Source organism: Pteropus medius, unplaced genomic scaffold (genome assembly GCF_902729225.1).
Source record: "Pteropus medius unplaced genomic scaffold, Ma_sr-lr_union100, whole genome shotgun sequence".
NCBI lineage: Eukaryota > Metazoa > Chordata > Mammalia > Chiroptera > Pteropodidae > Pteropus > Pteropus medius.
In genome coordinates, this window is record NW_024344370.1 from 3,285,171 (window position 1) to 3,301,062 (window position 15,892).

A 15,892-nucleotide genomic window follows, 5' to 3' on the forward strand; every position below is an offset into this window, starting at 1 on the left:
CCAGTAATTTCTACACATGGAAAAGGATGCTCAAACATAATTTGGTGAACTGTACCGGCAAAACCAAAATCGAAAAAAAAAAAAAACTGGTGGAAAATGTCCAAAATGATGACTGAGTCTACTTGCCACTGAGCTGGCTACTAAAGAAACATGAGAAAAGCAGGGGTGAGGGTGGGTAGTAGTGACCACTACACAAAGACACTCATCCTTCCCTGCTCAGAAAATTAAAGAGCCAACCTTTAATGATCCCATTGTACTCTCCATTACACTATAATAAATTAATTTCTATCCTATGGGAAATGTGTTAATTTCTTAAAATGTAAGTGTTGTCTTGAACAATAAATCCAGATTCTGGGAGAAGAGGTAATTAGACAAAATTCATTACCCAGAATCGATTGCATTATTTCCTAAACGTGGCCCTGGAAACCTGTATCTTCTTGCAGCAGGAAGCAGAGACATGATGGACAATCTTCCATTCACAGCAGCACATTGGCTAAAATGCAATTACTGGCTTTATGGAAACTAAAAAAGGCTAGGCGTCATGAACCTCAAAACCAGGACACTTTACTTTGTAATGATTCTCAATTATCTAAACAAGCACTAGAATGAGAATCACTCAATTAGTCTCATCTACTTGGAAGAGATTAGTGCTTTATAGAACTCTTTTCTTAACTTTGTTCACACAGTCTTTGAAATAAACAATAATTTCTCTAAATTCATAAAAAACTTTCATTTCATTTTAAAATATGATGATTCACCTCTTCTGTGTATTCATATGTTTAATTCTTCGGGATATAAGATTTTCAGCACAAGTTTTTGTAGTTTAGCTTTTCCTAGTTAGGCAAATGTAATATTACGGTAGAAAACAAGAATGGTATTTGTTTACCTTGGTAGGTTGACATGATATGGCTTGAAAAAGTAGTGAATTTATTCTGTAATAAGAAAATATTTTGAGCTATAATAACGCAAATGTTTTCCCCACAATTATTTTGCCAAAGCATGATATTAAGCGTAATGGACAGAGTCTAGATTTCCTTCATAAGTTGTATCCATACAGAGCTACTGATTAAAATGATCATTTTTATTTATCTATAAAAAGCAAAAGAGGGTGTGATTTTTATGGGCAAATGATACAGTGGATTTTCCTCCTACAGCTGAGAGTGGTGGAGGACTGGAAACAATTTAGTCCTTTATGGTAAAGGTATGAAAGAGGACTCCACCATCAACTGCCTAAAACTTTCTCCCAGCTGGATACTTAGCAGGTTACTGGCTGGAACAGACTCTTAAAATTAGAAAAACTGGTCTAGAAAGTCATAAAACATTCAAAGCTATTTGATTATGTGAACGTGGCTGGATAGTTCTGAACTCCTTTTACTACTGAAATTGTTTTTTGAGTAATACCTCTTTTCACTAGCCAGATTGAAGAGGTCTAATCAGAGCACATAATATGTGCTCAATAAATGTCTTCATTAAGTAATTTCAGAGAAAAGGTTTTGGCCATCTCCACTACCTCCAAAACCGGTTCCACCATTTCTTTTGCTTCCCAAAAGAGCTGCTTGGAAGTAATCGGAACCATCGTAAAACGCCTGAGAGTTGACCATGGTTCTATTTGGCAGAGGTCATAAAACTGCAGATTTTAGAAAAAGAGTCACATTCCATTTGCATGTGAAAAAGGAGACAGGATCTGGAAACGGGAAAGTCAGGAAGATGAATAATAAATGTCTTTCTCTTCCTAGGTCACAAACAAAAATGTGCATTTTTGAACACAATCAGAATGTCTTTAGGTTGACACCAACTGTTCTGAATTTATTGATGGTGCCCTTCTCCTACTCAATGCAAATTTAATGCTTTAATGTTTTCTAATATTATTTTACAATAACCATACGTTATTTTCATACTCAGAAAAACATGCACACTGGAAAGCGCCAGAGTTAGTATTTTGGTTCATATCCTTACAGAGTTTTCTCTGCCTGCCCCCTCCTCTACCCACATTATTGCTACTGAAGTGGAAAGGGAGACAGGACATTTCAATGAAATTTATTCGTAGAAATTTAGTACAGCCTATCCTGTAAAAACACCTCCAGTTCACTACGGCAGATCTCAGCTGATCTGGGAGGGACCCTTCCATCAGGTCCTTTTTGCTCTGACTTGCCCCCCGCCCCCCACCCCCACCCCATTCCGCCTCCAGCCAGTGCTCTGCCCAAGGATAAAGTGCTTCATCCAGGCATGAGGCCCCTGACATCTTTCTCAGCCCCCACCTGGCATCATCACTCAGGGAAATGTTTTCCAGAACACCAGGCACTCTCCCCCAGAGGGAAACAGTAAGTAGGTTATAAGGTGAAGCAAATCTCATTCTCCTCTAATGACCTCATTTCCATGCATTTAATCACTATAGCACTTCAGGGTAAACACGGAAGCCAGTTCCAGTGTCCCAGAAAATTCTCTGCCCCTGTAAAACTAGTCTTTTGGCCACAATGAGAGGAAAAGAACGTCTCACATTTCCAAAAACAGAAAGATAATAACAGCAGCCTTAGCTGCCATTTATTGTCTGCTACAAATGGGGCAGTGTGTTAAGCACTTTCGTATTCTTTATCTGTATTAATCCATTACAAACTCTAAGAGGAAAGTATAGCCTAGAGGATAGGAGCATGACCTAGAGTCAAAGCCCTGAGTTCAAGTCCAGGCTCTGCCACTTCTGAGCTGTGTAACTATGGGCAGGTTGCTTAACCTCCCTATGCTTTAGGATCCAAGCCTATAAAGTGAGACCATGAATAATACAGAAGAAAGCTTAGAACAGTGCCGGGGACATGGTGAATGTTCAAAATGGTTTCATTATTACCATTACTTTTTACATTCTACAGATGAGGAAAATGAGGTTTAAGAGATTTGTAATTTGCCCTAACTCACAGAGCTAATCCAGATCTTCTGACTGTAGGGAGTCATGGGACTGTCCTCAGCCATGACTGGTTAGCAGTATCAAGGAACAACAACAGGGCACCTGATTTCTATATTACGTGCTCTCTCCACAGGCAGAGAGTGTGGGCTGCTGAACTGAATTTCTAGACTCTGAATATATCATTGAAGCTGCTTTATGAAGACAGGAATCATCACATTCAGGACTGTATTCACATAAAAAGCCTGATACACAGTCTGATACCTTGTGTACTATAAAAAGAACTCTCCTTTGTCTTCTGAGTCAAAGCACGGCCAGCCCTGGCACGGTGGGTGCATGCTTTGGAGAGGAAAGGGCTGTGTGTGGTACACCTGGTCCAGTTGAAAAGGAGAAGGAAATTCCTCTCTCACCACGCTTGACTTGTGGCTGTGGCACTGCCCAGGTTGTGCTTTCACACTGGAGCCTGCCCTTGTCCCTACGAGGGCCAACACTTGGTTCAAAGGCCCCTCTTCCCAGACACCCCTGCGCAGGCCGCTTACAGTCCTCAGCCCAGGGTCACGTGTTGCCTGCCCCATCTGCCATTGTTAATACGCCATTGTTAATACACTTTTTTTTTTCTTTTTAACCCTATGCTATACTCTAAGCCCCATGACTGTTTAGTAACTACTAATTTGTACTTCTTCACCCCTTTCACCTTTTTCACCCTGCCCCTAATCCCTCTCCCCTCTGGCAATCGCTGGTTTGTTCTCTGTATATATGAGTCTGTTTTCCTTTAGTTTTGTTTGTTTGTTTGTTTGTTTTGTTCCTTAGATTCCATAAACAAGTGAAATCATATGGTATTTATCTTTCTTCGTCTGACTTATTTCACTCAGCATAATACTCTCTAGGTCCATTCACCTTGTTGCAAATCGTAAGATTTCATTTTTTTAAAAAATAGCTGAGTAATATGCCATTGTATATATGTATATATAACTTCTTTATCCAATCTTCTGTTGATAGGCACTTAGGTTGCTTCCATATCTTGGCTATTGTGAATAGTGCTGCCGTAAACATAGGGGTGCATAGATCTTTACAAACTAGTGTTTTGGTTATTTAAGACATTTTCTTCATACTTGCCTCTTGGTTCTTAAAGTAGAAGGAATAATAAGAAAAATAAAACCAAAATAATTGGATTTCAATCAATCAAGACTTTGCCTCTCACTCTAGGGATTTAAAACTAGCTTGGAGTTTTAATTCCTGTTTACAAATGTGTTGTATTCTAAAGGTAGTTTGTTTTCATAGGAAAATGTAATCCACATGTATTTATAAACAGTTTTCAGATTAGCCCACTGTGGCAGATTGTTCTGTTGTTCCGATTATTCAGGGCCTCCTCCCTGTGAAACGATTCTCCTCCACCCCATTGACTTCAGGCTTCCTCATGTGACCTTCTTTAGTCAATGAGATGTGAGCACAAGTGATACACAGCACTTCAGAGCACAAACTTTAAGAGTCATCACATGGTTCCACCATCACTGTTTTTCCCTCTGCTACAAATACAGCAATGACGATGAGAGAGGCTCCTCCTTCAACTTGGACCCTGGAATAAAGGAGACACCCACAGCCAACCCACAGCTCATATGCAATACAAGTGAGTAATAAACTTGTTATTTTAAGCACTGAGATTTGGGAGTTTGTTACTGCAGCATAATCTGGTGGATCCTGGCTACCATATCCACTAAGACCTATATAGAACATATTAATCTAAAATATTACATATTTGCAAAAAAAGTAGTGGAAACTAATGCTTTAAATAATCATCATCAATTACTTTTTTTTAAAAAACTAGGGCTAGAGCCAAGGCACCTTTATGTGACTAATATCATTCTTGTTAGTGTTCAAAATATAAACTGATCCTTTGGGCACATTAAGCTCCCCACAGAATGCTTAGTTTTCATCCTAAGCCTTTTGTTTTTCATCCAGAGTACATCTGTGACCTACAGAATTTATACTTCCTCCTTTCAGAGTCACATCCAGAGCTTCTGCTAGCCTCGTGATCTGCCCCCTTAAATGCATCCCCGACAAAGGCAATTGCAAAGCAAAAGTCAAATGTAATTCTGCCACATCACCGTGGAGAGAAATGACTCAAAGGTTAAAGACAGACACTTGCTATTTCATCTAAACTTGACTTAGGATTTTTTAACTCCTTAGTCATGTAAACCAATAGCCAAATCAACTCTCAGATCCTTGTCCACACTGTTCAGAAACGAAAGAAGAAAGTCGAATGGCAAATGAGAAATATTTAAGAAGACCATTTGAAAATGTAGACATTAGAAAATGAAATCACATATAAGCAAATGCGTCCAGTCAGTCAGATTCCTAGAATGTAAAAGATAAAAAAAAAATAAATAAAAAGGTTTGAAGGTTTATCCATTTAAATATAAACGTATGTGGGTGGTGGTGGTGGTACAGTACCAGCAAAGTTTAAAATAGATGCTTCTGGATTAAATGCACACACATTTATATACACACATCTAACTATAATATATGAAATAATGTATATAATATAATACTACATCTTAAATATAAATGTACACTGACATACCCTGTAGATTTACTCCTGCAACTATGCTTTCGATTTCCTTTTAAATCAGCCCTTAGTGATAAAAAGATCACTTCTTATTTATTAGACACAGAGTTCGAATTTGCTTAATGTTTTCTGACAATGGTGTCTCATCTGTGCTCTCTACATGTCCAGTTTTACAACCAGCACAATGAAATGAGTAATTGCCTGGGGAAAAGAGCACATCTGCTTAGCTTAACAGGATGAAGATGAACGAGGGCTGCCCTGCAGAGGCACTCAGCACTGCCCAGCTGCACAGACAGACGTCAGGACTCACCAGATCCTGCGTAAACACGGAAACATCCTCGGTGCTGTTGTCAGGATTTACTCGCATCAGCTTCCCAAGTCTAGGGGAACTTACAACCATAAAAGTTATAGTTCTGTTTCCTGCACTGTCCTCGTCATTGGTCACAGCTCTCAGGTCACGAGAGGAAAGAGGCTTCATGGAACCTAAGCGAAGATTAAAACGTGTAAGTATAAAATATATGAAGGCTGCTGATTCACCAAATGATCTTTATATACTCATGGAAACTCAGGAAAAAACATGGTTACATATGGGGCTACTAGTTAGCCTTAGCTTGTAATTGGGCTGTGAGGGACTACTTATGGGTGTGAGCTGCTACTGAAGCCAGATGAGATGGGCTCCACATCCCCCGCCGGGCCTGTGTGTCTAACCGATCCCTAGAGAAGGAAGGCAATATCAGTGCGTGTAGCACCCAGCTGGGCTTCGGGCACAGGAAGGGGAAGCAGACTGTGTGCACTGAGAGTACAGGAGACAGTGCCCTCCCCTGGGAGAACAGAGATGTCCTTGACTGATGGTAGCTGCAGGTACTCGATGGAGTGTTTATCTGCAGACAACTGTTGGGGAGAGGTTGGCTCTTGAACCAACAACATGAGACATCTCTAGAGGACCCCAGGCAAGCAGATTGCACAGAATTGTGGGGAGGAAAGGTCCCATGTGAATGCAAAGTGAGGAAGAACCAGTGACATGTGGATTTGTGTGCGGATGTGACCTCATTGGAAATCAAACGCCAGAGAGGCTTAGAAACATTCAAGTTAGAGCAGTGCTGCTCAAATGCTCTGTGGTGAAGGATCAGCATTTTCCCTCCTAATCCATGGTGAACCAATAATTTTATAAAATACAATAAAATGTCACAGCAATATCAAATTGCTATAAGAATTTCTAAACGCTTCCTCTCACTTTCTATTCTTATGAGTTCATAGACCAGAAGGCCGTGGACCACAACTGAAGGAGCACAGAGTCAGAGTTCATATCTAGCTTCTTGGCATTAATTTAGGTAATAGCCCCATCCTTATAGGGCGGCAGGTGAAGAAGAGATTCACACAGCCATCTTGGCTCAGAATCTTCTCTCTTCTGTTTTAGCCCTTGCTAAAGGGCTTCAGTATTAGGCCTTGCAAGGTTAGCCCTTAGGCATTTTATAAATTGTTATGAAATTGAGTAAACCACCCAATAAGCCTCCTGAATGACATCCATTTTGCTTTCCTTACTCAGCCATGGTATCCTTAGAGAGTGAGGGCCACCAATTGTAGTCTTTAAACTACGTTAGGTGCTTAAAAGCAGGACCTTAATTACAGCTAATACAAGGGAGAGCTAGTCTTGGGTCAGGAAGATTTCCATCTGCACAAGTATTGTTCTGCATCTTCAGTTTGGAGGCTCTATTTCAAATGTCTGACAACAAAAGAGAGACTAAACAAGTGGTACCACATCAAACTGAAAAGCTTCTGCTCTGCTCATCATCAAGAAATGAAAAGGCAGCCTATGGAATGGGAGAAAATATCTGTAAATCACATTTGATAATTTGATAAGGGGTTGATATCCAAAATATACACAGAACTCATACAACTCAATTTAAAAATGGGCAAAAGGCCTAAATAGATATTTCTCCAAAGAAAACATACTAAAGACCAACAGGTACATGAAAAGATGGTCAATATCACTAATCATCAGGGAAATGCAAATCCAAACCACAATGGGATGTCACCTCACACCTCTTAGGATGGCCATCACCAAAAAGACAAGCGAGAACAAAGGCTGGCAAGGATGTGGAGAAAAGGGAACCCTGTACACCGCTGGTGGGAATGTAAACTGGTACGACCACTGTGGAAAACAGCATGGAGGTTCCTAAAGAAATTAAAAATAGAACTACCGTATGATCCAGAAATCCCACTTCTGGGTACATATCCAAAGGAAATGAAATCAGTGTTTTGAAGAGATATCTGTACTCTCATGTTCACTGCAGCATTATTCATGATAGCCAAGATGTGGAAACAACTTAAATGCCTGTCAATGAATGAATGGATCAAGATAATGTGGTATAGTATAATGAAATATTATTAAGCCATTAAAAAGAAGGAAATCCTGTCACTTGCCACTGGAGGGCATTATGCTAGGTGAAATAGGCTCTACAGAATCTAAAAAAAGGTCAAACTCATAGAAACAGAGTAGAAAAGTGGTTGCCAGGGGCTAAGGGGGGTGGGTGGGTAAGGGAAATAGGGAGAGGTTGGTAAACAGGTACAAACTTTTGGTTATAAGATGAATAAGGTCTGAGAATCTAATGTAAGACATGGTGACTATAGTTGATAGGACTGTATTGTGTAATTGAAACTTGCTAAAAGAGCAGAACTTAGATGTTCTCACAAAAAGAGAAAGAGAAAATAAATATGAAGTAATGGATATGTTAACTCAATGTATCCATATATCAAATCATAATCATCACATTGCACACCTTAAATATCTTTTTATTTGACAGCTTTGTCAATTATACCTCAATAAAGCTGAAAAATAATAAGATAATAAAATAAAATAAAATGAATACCTGTGTCCCTGTGACAGTCGCTAGGTCCTGGGCACCTAGGGGTGAGGTAGGAGTACCTGGGAATGTCAGCCTCAGGAACACAATTCTACTCCAGGTTCAGGACCACCTGGGCACAACTTTGGTTGTTATACAAAAACACTAATGTGAGGCTTATAACTGCCTCCCACATTTTCTTATATTTTGCTGCTGGAATTTTTGCAATCATTTGCCACCTTATGGTTTCTGGAGCTGAAGGTCTAGAATCAGAGGTCACCCTGGGGAGGCCAAGAGAGAGTATTCTGTACTCTTAGTCAATGTTACATAAAGTATAACTGAGGCCAAGGTGGGCCCCACTTCTCGTCAGGTAGATTATGTCTTATATGTGCAGTTTCTGAGCATCCCAACATCCAATTTCTCCATATTCAGTTTTTCTTTGGAACTTTTCTCCACTGTGCCTTATTAATTGTTTCCTTCTTTTAAACTGACCTTAGCTTTATACTTATTCCTTCACTTCAGGTTATCTTTGGCAGGTAGAGGGTGAGGGGTACTTTTTAAAACAAACAAACAAACAAACTTCATTTATCTTAGCCTCTTGGGATAGAGGACTCACAAGGGATGTTCCAGGAGTTCTTTTCTGTCAGCCAGGGTACATCAATCCCTCATTCTCTTGTCCAGTATCTAGGGTTTAATTCCTATTCAGCAGTCACCCTGGGCATGCTCAGTCAGCAAGATTAGCTTGCTCCATTTTACAACTGCCTGATGAGCATCTTTTATTACAAAGCCCAATTCACCAAAAGCCAAACATCATTTGCCCCCACTCACCTCATTTCATCCAAGCTGTTGGTATTTTCATCAATGAGCTCCAGGCACTTAACTTGGGAAGGATTTCTCTAAGGTCCCACCTAAATCACATTCCATAGACTAACTGTCCTACAAGGGGTGCAATAATGAAAGGGCTCTATAACCTTATCTGTAAACTTATCTGGTTGAAAAGCCCTCACTCCATATTCGCCTCTTGAAGATTTGAAAAGTGAATCAGCATGTTAAAGAATCTAAGTCTTGGAGTAAAGAAATCTGTTTTATCCAACTTTTAAATACAACATATTCCAAACATACTTGTATCTATCTTATTGTGTTTGTTTTGTGAAAAACAAAAACCACCATAACAGCAATAGTTTCATGGTCACTAGGCTAGGGGACCATATACATTTCTGCAAGTGACTCATATGTGACAAGTTCTACAATAAAGAGTGAAGATACACCAGGAAATAGTAAAGACAGAGTCCCTTCCCCTCCTTTTAGACATCATGATAATCCTAAGAAGTATATATTTGTTTCAACACCTCTAAGAAGGGATGATAAGGTTTGGAGAGGTTAAGCAAGTTGCCTAATGGTCAAATGTACATCTCACTAACTCCAAAGTATTTTTAAAGTTGACACTATATTGCCTTCACCATACTACTTGGAGATCAGGGCTGAAATGATATTTCAGTTAAGAAATAACGTAATGACTCGTTCAACAAACCCCAAAAATTCTCTTCTCCACCTTCCAAGCACACCCCTCTTTCCTGGTCTTCATTTCTGCAGTCATGCTGCCCTCTCTGGTGTGCTCATCTCTCTTCATCACCACCCATCGAAATGCTACTCATTCTGCAGAGGCAGCTCAAGGCCTGTCTGGTCAATAAGCTCTCCCTGACCATTGTAATCTATGGGAAATTTCCATCCCCTGAATGCATGTAACTCACCTAAACTGTACGACTCACCACAAACTTTGCAAGACTACTGCACTCTTGAGTGTAAGTCTCTTATTTCCACAATTAGTAAGTCTTTAATTATTTCCTGGAGGATTGACAATATTTTCTTCTAGTTCTTGGTTATCTCCTACTTACGATATTCAATTCAATGTTTCAAGACCAGTCGACTAAAAGTTTTTAAAAATTTCTGTTTCAAATCGTTTAGCATTACGCTGTGATTTCCTTCTGCTTTCTTCTCTCCCTCAATTCCTACCACAGAGGACAGATGGCCCATTGGTGAGATGTGATTCTCTCCCCAGATGTGATTCCCAAACCCCAAAGGTATTGAAGTCACACAGTTTGCTATGAATACCCTTCACCGACGGGCTACTTAACTCTCGGTCTATATAAGCTTATATTCTAGACCAGTTTGACAAAACTCTCAAGGTCAACTGATCTCCTCAACACTCTCTGCCAAGTACAATTTGCATATGCAGAAAAACTAGGTCCGGAGGCCACAGCATGTTCCAACATGCCATCACTAAAGATAAATAAACACATGCAATGTAACATTCAAAGTGAACTGGTTATAAAACTTCTGGGGAATAAATTTTGTAGAAAGAAATAAAATATGCATATGTGTGTCTGTGTGTATTTATGTATATATAAATGTAAAATTACAAAGCGAAAATATACATTGAATAGATTTTTTTTTTCTTAGTTCACACACAAAGAGTTCATTTAGAACTATAGTCCTTCCTACTTTAAAATACCTAAGTTAAAGAATGACTATCAAATTTAGCAGGACATGGAAGCTATGGTTAACCTTAATAAATTCACCCACTAAGTATTGTTTTAATTAGTTTGGCTCATTCTACAAATTCTTACAAGTCTCAAGCCAGGGCCATATTTTAAGACTGAGTATGCAAAGGAGGCAAAACAGCATGGCCAAAGTAAGCCGCGCTGGCAGAGGAGGTCCAACTGGTATGGGATAAATGCAAATGAAAATAAAATATTGACTAATGCTGGGTTGAAATATTTCTCTAATCCAAGAGGGTAAAACACACAAAGTTTCTACATAATTGTTGCTGTTTATTAAGATGCTATGTAAATTTTCCTGGTTGTGTACGTCGATCCATCGTTAACATCAAGAAGGAGACAAAATAAGCAGCCGCCATGATGGCCCTGTTCTCAGGGAACTGACATTCTAAAATAGAGATGGCCTGGAATGTGGGCACACGGAAAGGAGAGGAGGTGCTGCAAGGTAAGCACAGGATTTGGGGTTGGAGTTGGTACTCACTCGGTTTTGGGGCTTATGGCTCCTATGAGTTACATGACTTTAGACTTCTCAAGCCTCAATGTTTTGTATTTGCCAAATGGAGATGATCAAAACTTGTTCTTATATACATTATTTCATTTATATCCTTATAACAACTCAGTAGATAAAAAATATAAAGCACTACAAAAACACAGTTATCAATAGTATCTGAATATCCATTCTATATTAGGATCTACATATAGATCTATATGTAGATTTTCTCCTATTATAGTTCTATAAAAATCTATAGTTCTATAAAAAGGTAAAAAGGAATAGATATTTCCTGATATTTCAGAACCTATAGGTCAACTTGAGTCTGACTAGAGCAGCAGTAGCTGATAGCTGATACCTACAGTCATACCCGGAGGCAGGACACAGCATGCCTCCCTCTCCCTCAGCCATGGGGCTGGCTGACAGATGAGGGAGGCAGAGGTCACTTAGGACTTGCTCCCAGCAGGACCATAGTTGCGGGAGGTCTTGAGGGAAGAAGAAGACTGGGGTATCATCATCACCTCCTGTAAGTGGCAGGGCCAACATCCTCAGGTGGCTGCTGCAGAAGAAAGGTCTGAGCAAAGCTCACTTGGGTCCCTGGAGAGAGGACACGGAGATGTGGTCATGAGAACCACACCCCGACCAGGGAATTCTAATATGGAACAGAGTGGGCCAATGCTTCTTGGGGATGTTAGGATATTAAAAACACCAAGAACAACTGGACAAGGTGACCCATAAAGACCATCCTAAACTCTAAAATCTGTGACTCTACAATTCTCATTTCCACACCCACCCAAGTTGAGATTTTATCAAATTCAGGAGCCAAATCCATCTTCCTTCTTATTGGCAAGGAGCTGGAGCTGAAACAAGTCACAGTCTGGGGATAGAGGGAGACACAGAAACCAAGAATGATAGTTAATGTGCTAGGGGCAGCTCGCTTTGAGATTTGAGGATAAAGAGCAGATTCCCGTGGAAGAGTCTCGGATATGGAAAGGCCAGGTCGGGACAGGTACAGGGCATGCTGAGAAGGGAAAGGAGTCCATTACTTGGTTCTGTGTCCAAATATTAAAGAGAGGGCTATGAAGATTATATATTTGATATAGTTCCACAAAGGTGACAAGGTAATTTGTGACACTTTAATATACTTTTCTTGCTAAATTAATATTCTATAAAACAGGCACCAGAAACTCTAAACTTTCTAAGCTATAGTGGATAACATCCCTGTAATCCAATATGACTAATCCAGAGTTTTGCCAGAATATATGAAAAGTATTTAATCTTCTGCAACTATTAGATTTACTCTGATTTTAGAACATCATTTTTACAGATTACTATATTTTTCAGATTATTAGGGTGCAATAGTTGGTTTGCTTATTTTTTAAAACAGTTAATGGCATCCTAATTGCCTTGAAAATCAATAAAAGCATCACACTTATTCTCAGAGAAAAATTAGGAAAATAAAAAGGTTTTAGAATAGAAGAATCTGGGTTAACATATCTTCAATTAGATTTTGATAAGGTTTCTTTTCATGAGCTCAGATACTCAAGGCAACTCAAAATTTCTCCTTAAAATTTTTTTAAGGTACAAAAAGCGATTTTTCTCTAGGTCTACTATAGATGTATGTGAGCTTTATCCACCATTTACTGGGTGCATAGCCAAGGTGCATCATCTCTCCAAGCCACAAATCCTGCCAATTTCTTATGACTTTATCACCTATCTCATAGATGTAAGAATTCAAAGAGTAGTCCAGTGCCTAGCCCCATGGATCTCAATCCTGGTTTAGCTTCAGAGCTACTTGGAACTGAAAAAAAACCACAATAGCCAGGCTCCATCCCAGAGACTCCCATTCAACTGCTGTAAGGTGAGGCCCTTATGTCTTTCTTTATCTATGTGTTACTGGATATGCATATCAATTAAACAAGTCACAAGGCACAGGGCTATTTTTTTTTCAACTGTAACATAAATTGTATTGTTTCTCATGCTGTCTACTTCAGTGCAAGTTTAAATTTTCTCCTCTTTTTTATTACATACCTTGGCATTGTGTAAATCTTTCCCTAGCCCTGAAAAGAGGATATTGAGCCAGAGATGCTTACTTAGATCTTTCCACCTCATCCAGGCTGAGATTCTTGGCAAATAGTAGTCTGGAGGCTGCAGGGCCCTGAAGCAAGCACTCAGTAAATTCCCCTGAAATCCCCTGACGCACAGGAATTTTATATAAAGAAAAAGAAAACCCCAAGATCCAGAGGATCACTGCAGAGCCTGGCTCTCCTTCCTTCTTTAAGGACCCGAGGAGAGAGCTGCAAAAAAGTGCACATGGACCATAAAGATGGCAGTTTTAGTGGCTCCTCCCACACTGTTCTTTACCAATGTGCCCTCTTCTGAGAAACAAGAGGGGCAGAGACGGGGCAGAAAGAGCCAGCCTTGCTTTTGCTAAATCTCTGCAAAGAGAAAACTCTTTCTGGGACATTATAACTGTTGTTGGTATCACTCTATGTTCAAAGATAACATTCTATACCATGCAGGTAGAACTTTCTAAATAAATCAAAAAACCCTTAAACCCAAACATTTACTCAAGTTAAAATCTTACCTGGAAAGATGCTCAGTCCTCTGTTTACTTCTAAGCTAATGATCAGAGCTCGAGCTGTGATGCTAAAAATTTGTCGTGGTGCAAAGTTCAAACCATCAGTAACCTGAAAATTAAAGCCTCCTGACATGGCTCCTTCAAAAAAAGAAATTACACTCTAGTCAATTTGGTTGTTCTGCAAGAGTTACCCACTTTAGTCTTCTCTCCCACTTAATTCCCTTGCAAGATAACCCCTATAATTAGAAAGTGCGTTAACACAGCCACTGAGTTCACACAAATATTGTCAAAACATGAAGTTGAAAGAATGATAAAGGTCCAAAATGCATATCTCCACTTCCCCCTCCCCCATGACATATTAAAGGAAAGCAAAGATGGTACTTCCAAGAAATTTAAAAAAAAATTTAAAACATATTCATTATCTGCATTTTATTATTTGGAATCAATTTATACCAGTAAAAGTAATGTATGCATGCAACACACACACACACACACACCCCAGCAGTTTCTGAAATATTAATAACACTTGATAATACTGAAAATCAAAACTAGGGTGACGTAAACAACAATTAGCTCCTCCCCCCAAATAATTCTAATTTGAGATATTCTATCTCAAACTAGCTGCTCGCTGCTAAGAAGAGAAAGAGAGTGGTGAAAGATCCAGGCCCACTTTTGTTAAATTCCTGCAAGAAAAGAATCCTACTCCCACACTTCTGTCAAGGCATTAGTGATACCACTAAAGGTATAAATTAACTTATGTGCGAAACAGACATTGAGACGGGCCCCCTATCGATCCAGTTCCCCGGAGTGCTTTACCAATCTGACTCACAAAGCACCAGGCAAGATCGCAATGCAGAGCCTGATGTTCACATTCCCGTCACCCTTTGAAAATGTTCATTCAGCAGTAAATCTGGAGGCCCACAGGTCTTTGCATCATGTAATGGGTAGAAATGTCCTCTTTGTTGCCCTCAGGGACGTGTGGCAAGGAACAAAGAAGGCATGGCCAGACTCTGCAATTACATACAGTACTTCCTTAATGACATGACTTAATAAAGGGGTGGCCAAGGGCTTAACAGATTCTCAAGTTTCTGTTATCTAAGCAAACCCTGAGAGTTCTGATTCCTCACAAAAAAAGGTTAGAGTCTTATAAAAAAAATTCCCAATATGCTCGAATCATCATTTAAAAAGAAAGAGAAAAAGAATTCTGAGTCTACCTAATTTTGCACAAGAGCCCACAATGAAATTTGTTTGTTCGTTTGCTTACTTGTGTTTACTAGAAATAGTACTTGGAAAATTGTATTTAATTTATCATGAAATTAGAGAGAGAATGTTTTCTGCCATTAGGCATTTTGAACATTTCATGAATCCGAAATAAAATGGAAACGGAATCAAAAGGAATTACATCAAAACAAATACTGGAATGGCAGGCTGAGTATACCCTAACTATCATACTAATTTATGACCAAAGAGAGGAAAGCAGGATGACATGAATGTAGGGGCGACCTGTGGATTTTCTATTGTACAACCTCAGATTTTCCTGACAGTGCTTTCAGAAGGGCAACCTGAAATCACTTAGCCTCTCACATCTTGGCTTTGTCAACCTACTTAGGTTGTTATGTGGAATATAATTTGATTAATGGCAGAGCACTTTGCAAGTATAACATGCTAAGAGAGACTAATTAAACCCAAGCCTTTTGTTTGTGGCTGATGATGGACAGACGTAACAGGGAAAACCAGCTGGTTTCAGCAACAGATTCATCTGCAGCTGGGCTCCAGCCACTTTCAGAGCTATTATTGCCTCCAAGTCCATTTAGAAAATGTGATGGATTGGCTCTCAAAGACCTTGCCTTTAACTCTCCTTCATGCTTTTTTAGAAGAAATTATTCCCTCTACTTGCCAAGAGTGAATATTGACCTGGCAGTTGACAAATTAATACAGAGAGCTAATTATTATTTGAAACC

General features: G+C 39.4%; 1 protein-coding gene across 1 annotated transcript in view; it reads right to left on the reverse strand.

Moving 5' to 3' along the window:
- LOC120608175 (chondroitin sulfate proteoglycan 4-like) overlaps positions 1 to 15,892 on the reverse strand; it is a 55,338-nt gene that overhangs the window by 11,579 nt on the left and 27,867 nt on the right. Inside the window, exons 7-8 of the mRNA XM_039869937.1 lie at positions 13,938 to 14,069; positions 5,770 to 5,942 (exon numbers count right to left, since the gene is read on the reverse strand). Of these exons, the coding sequence (XP_039725871.1) occupies positions 5,770 to 5,942; positions 13,938 to 14,069 (305 nt within the window). The remainder of the gene's footprint in view (positions 1 to 5,769; positions 5,943 to 13,937; positions 14,070 to 15,892) is intronic.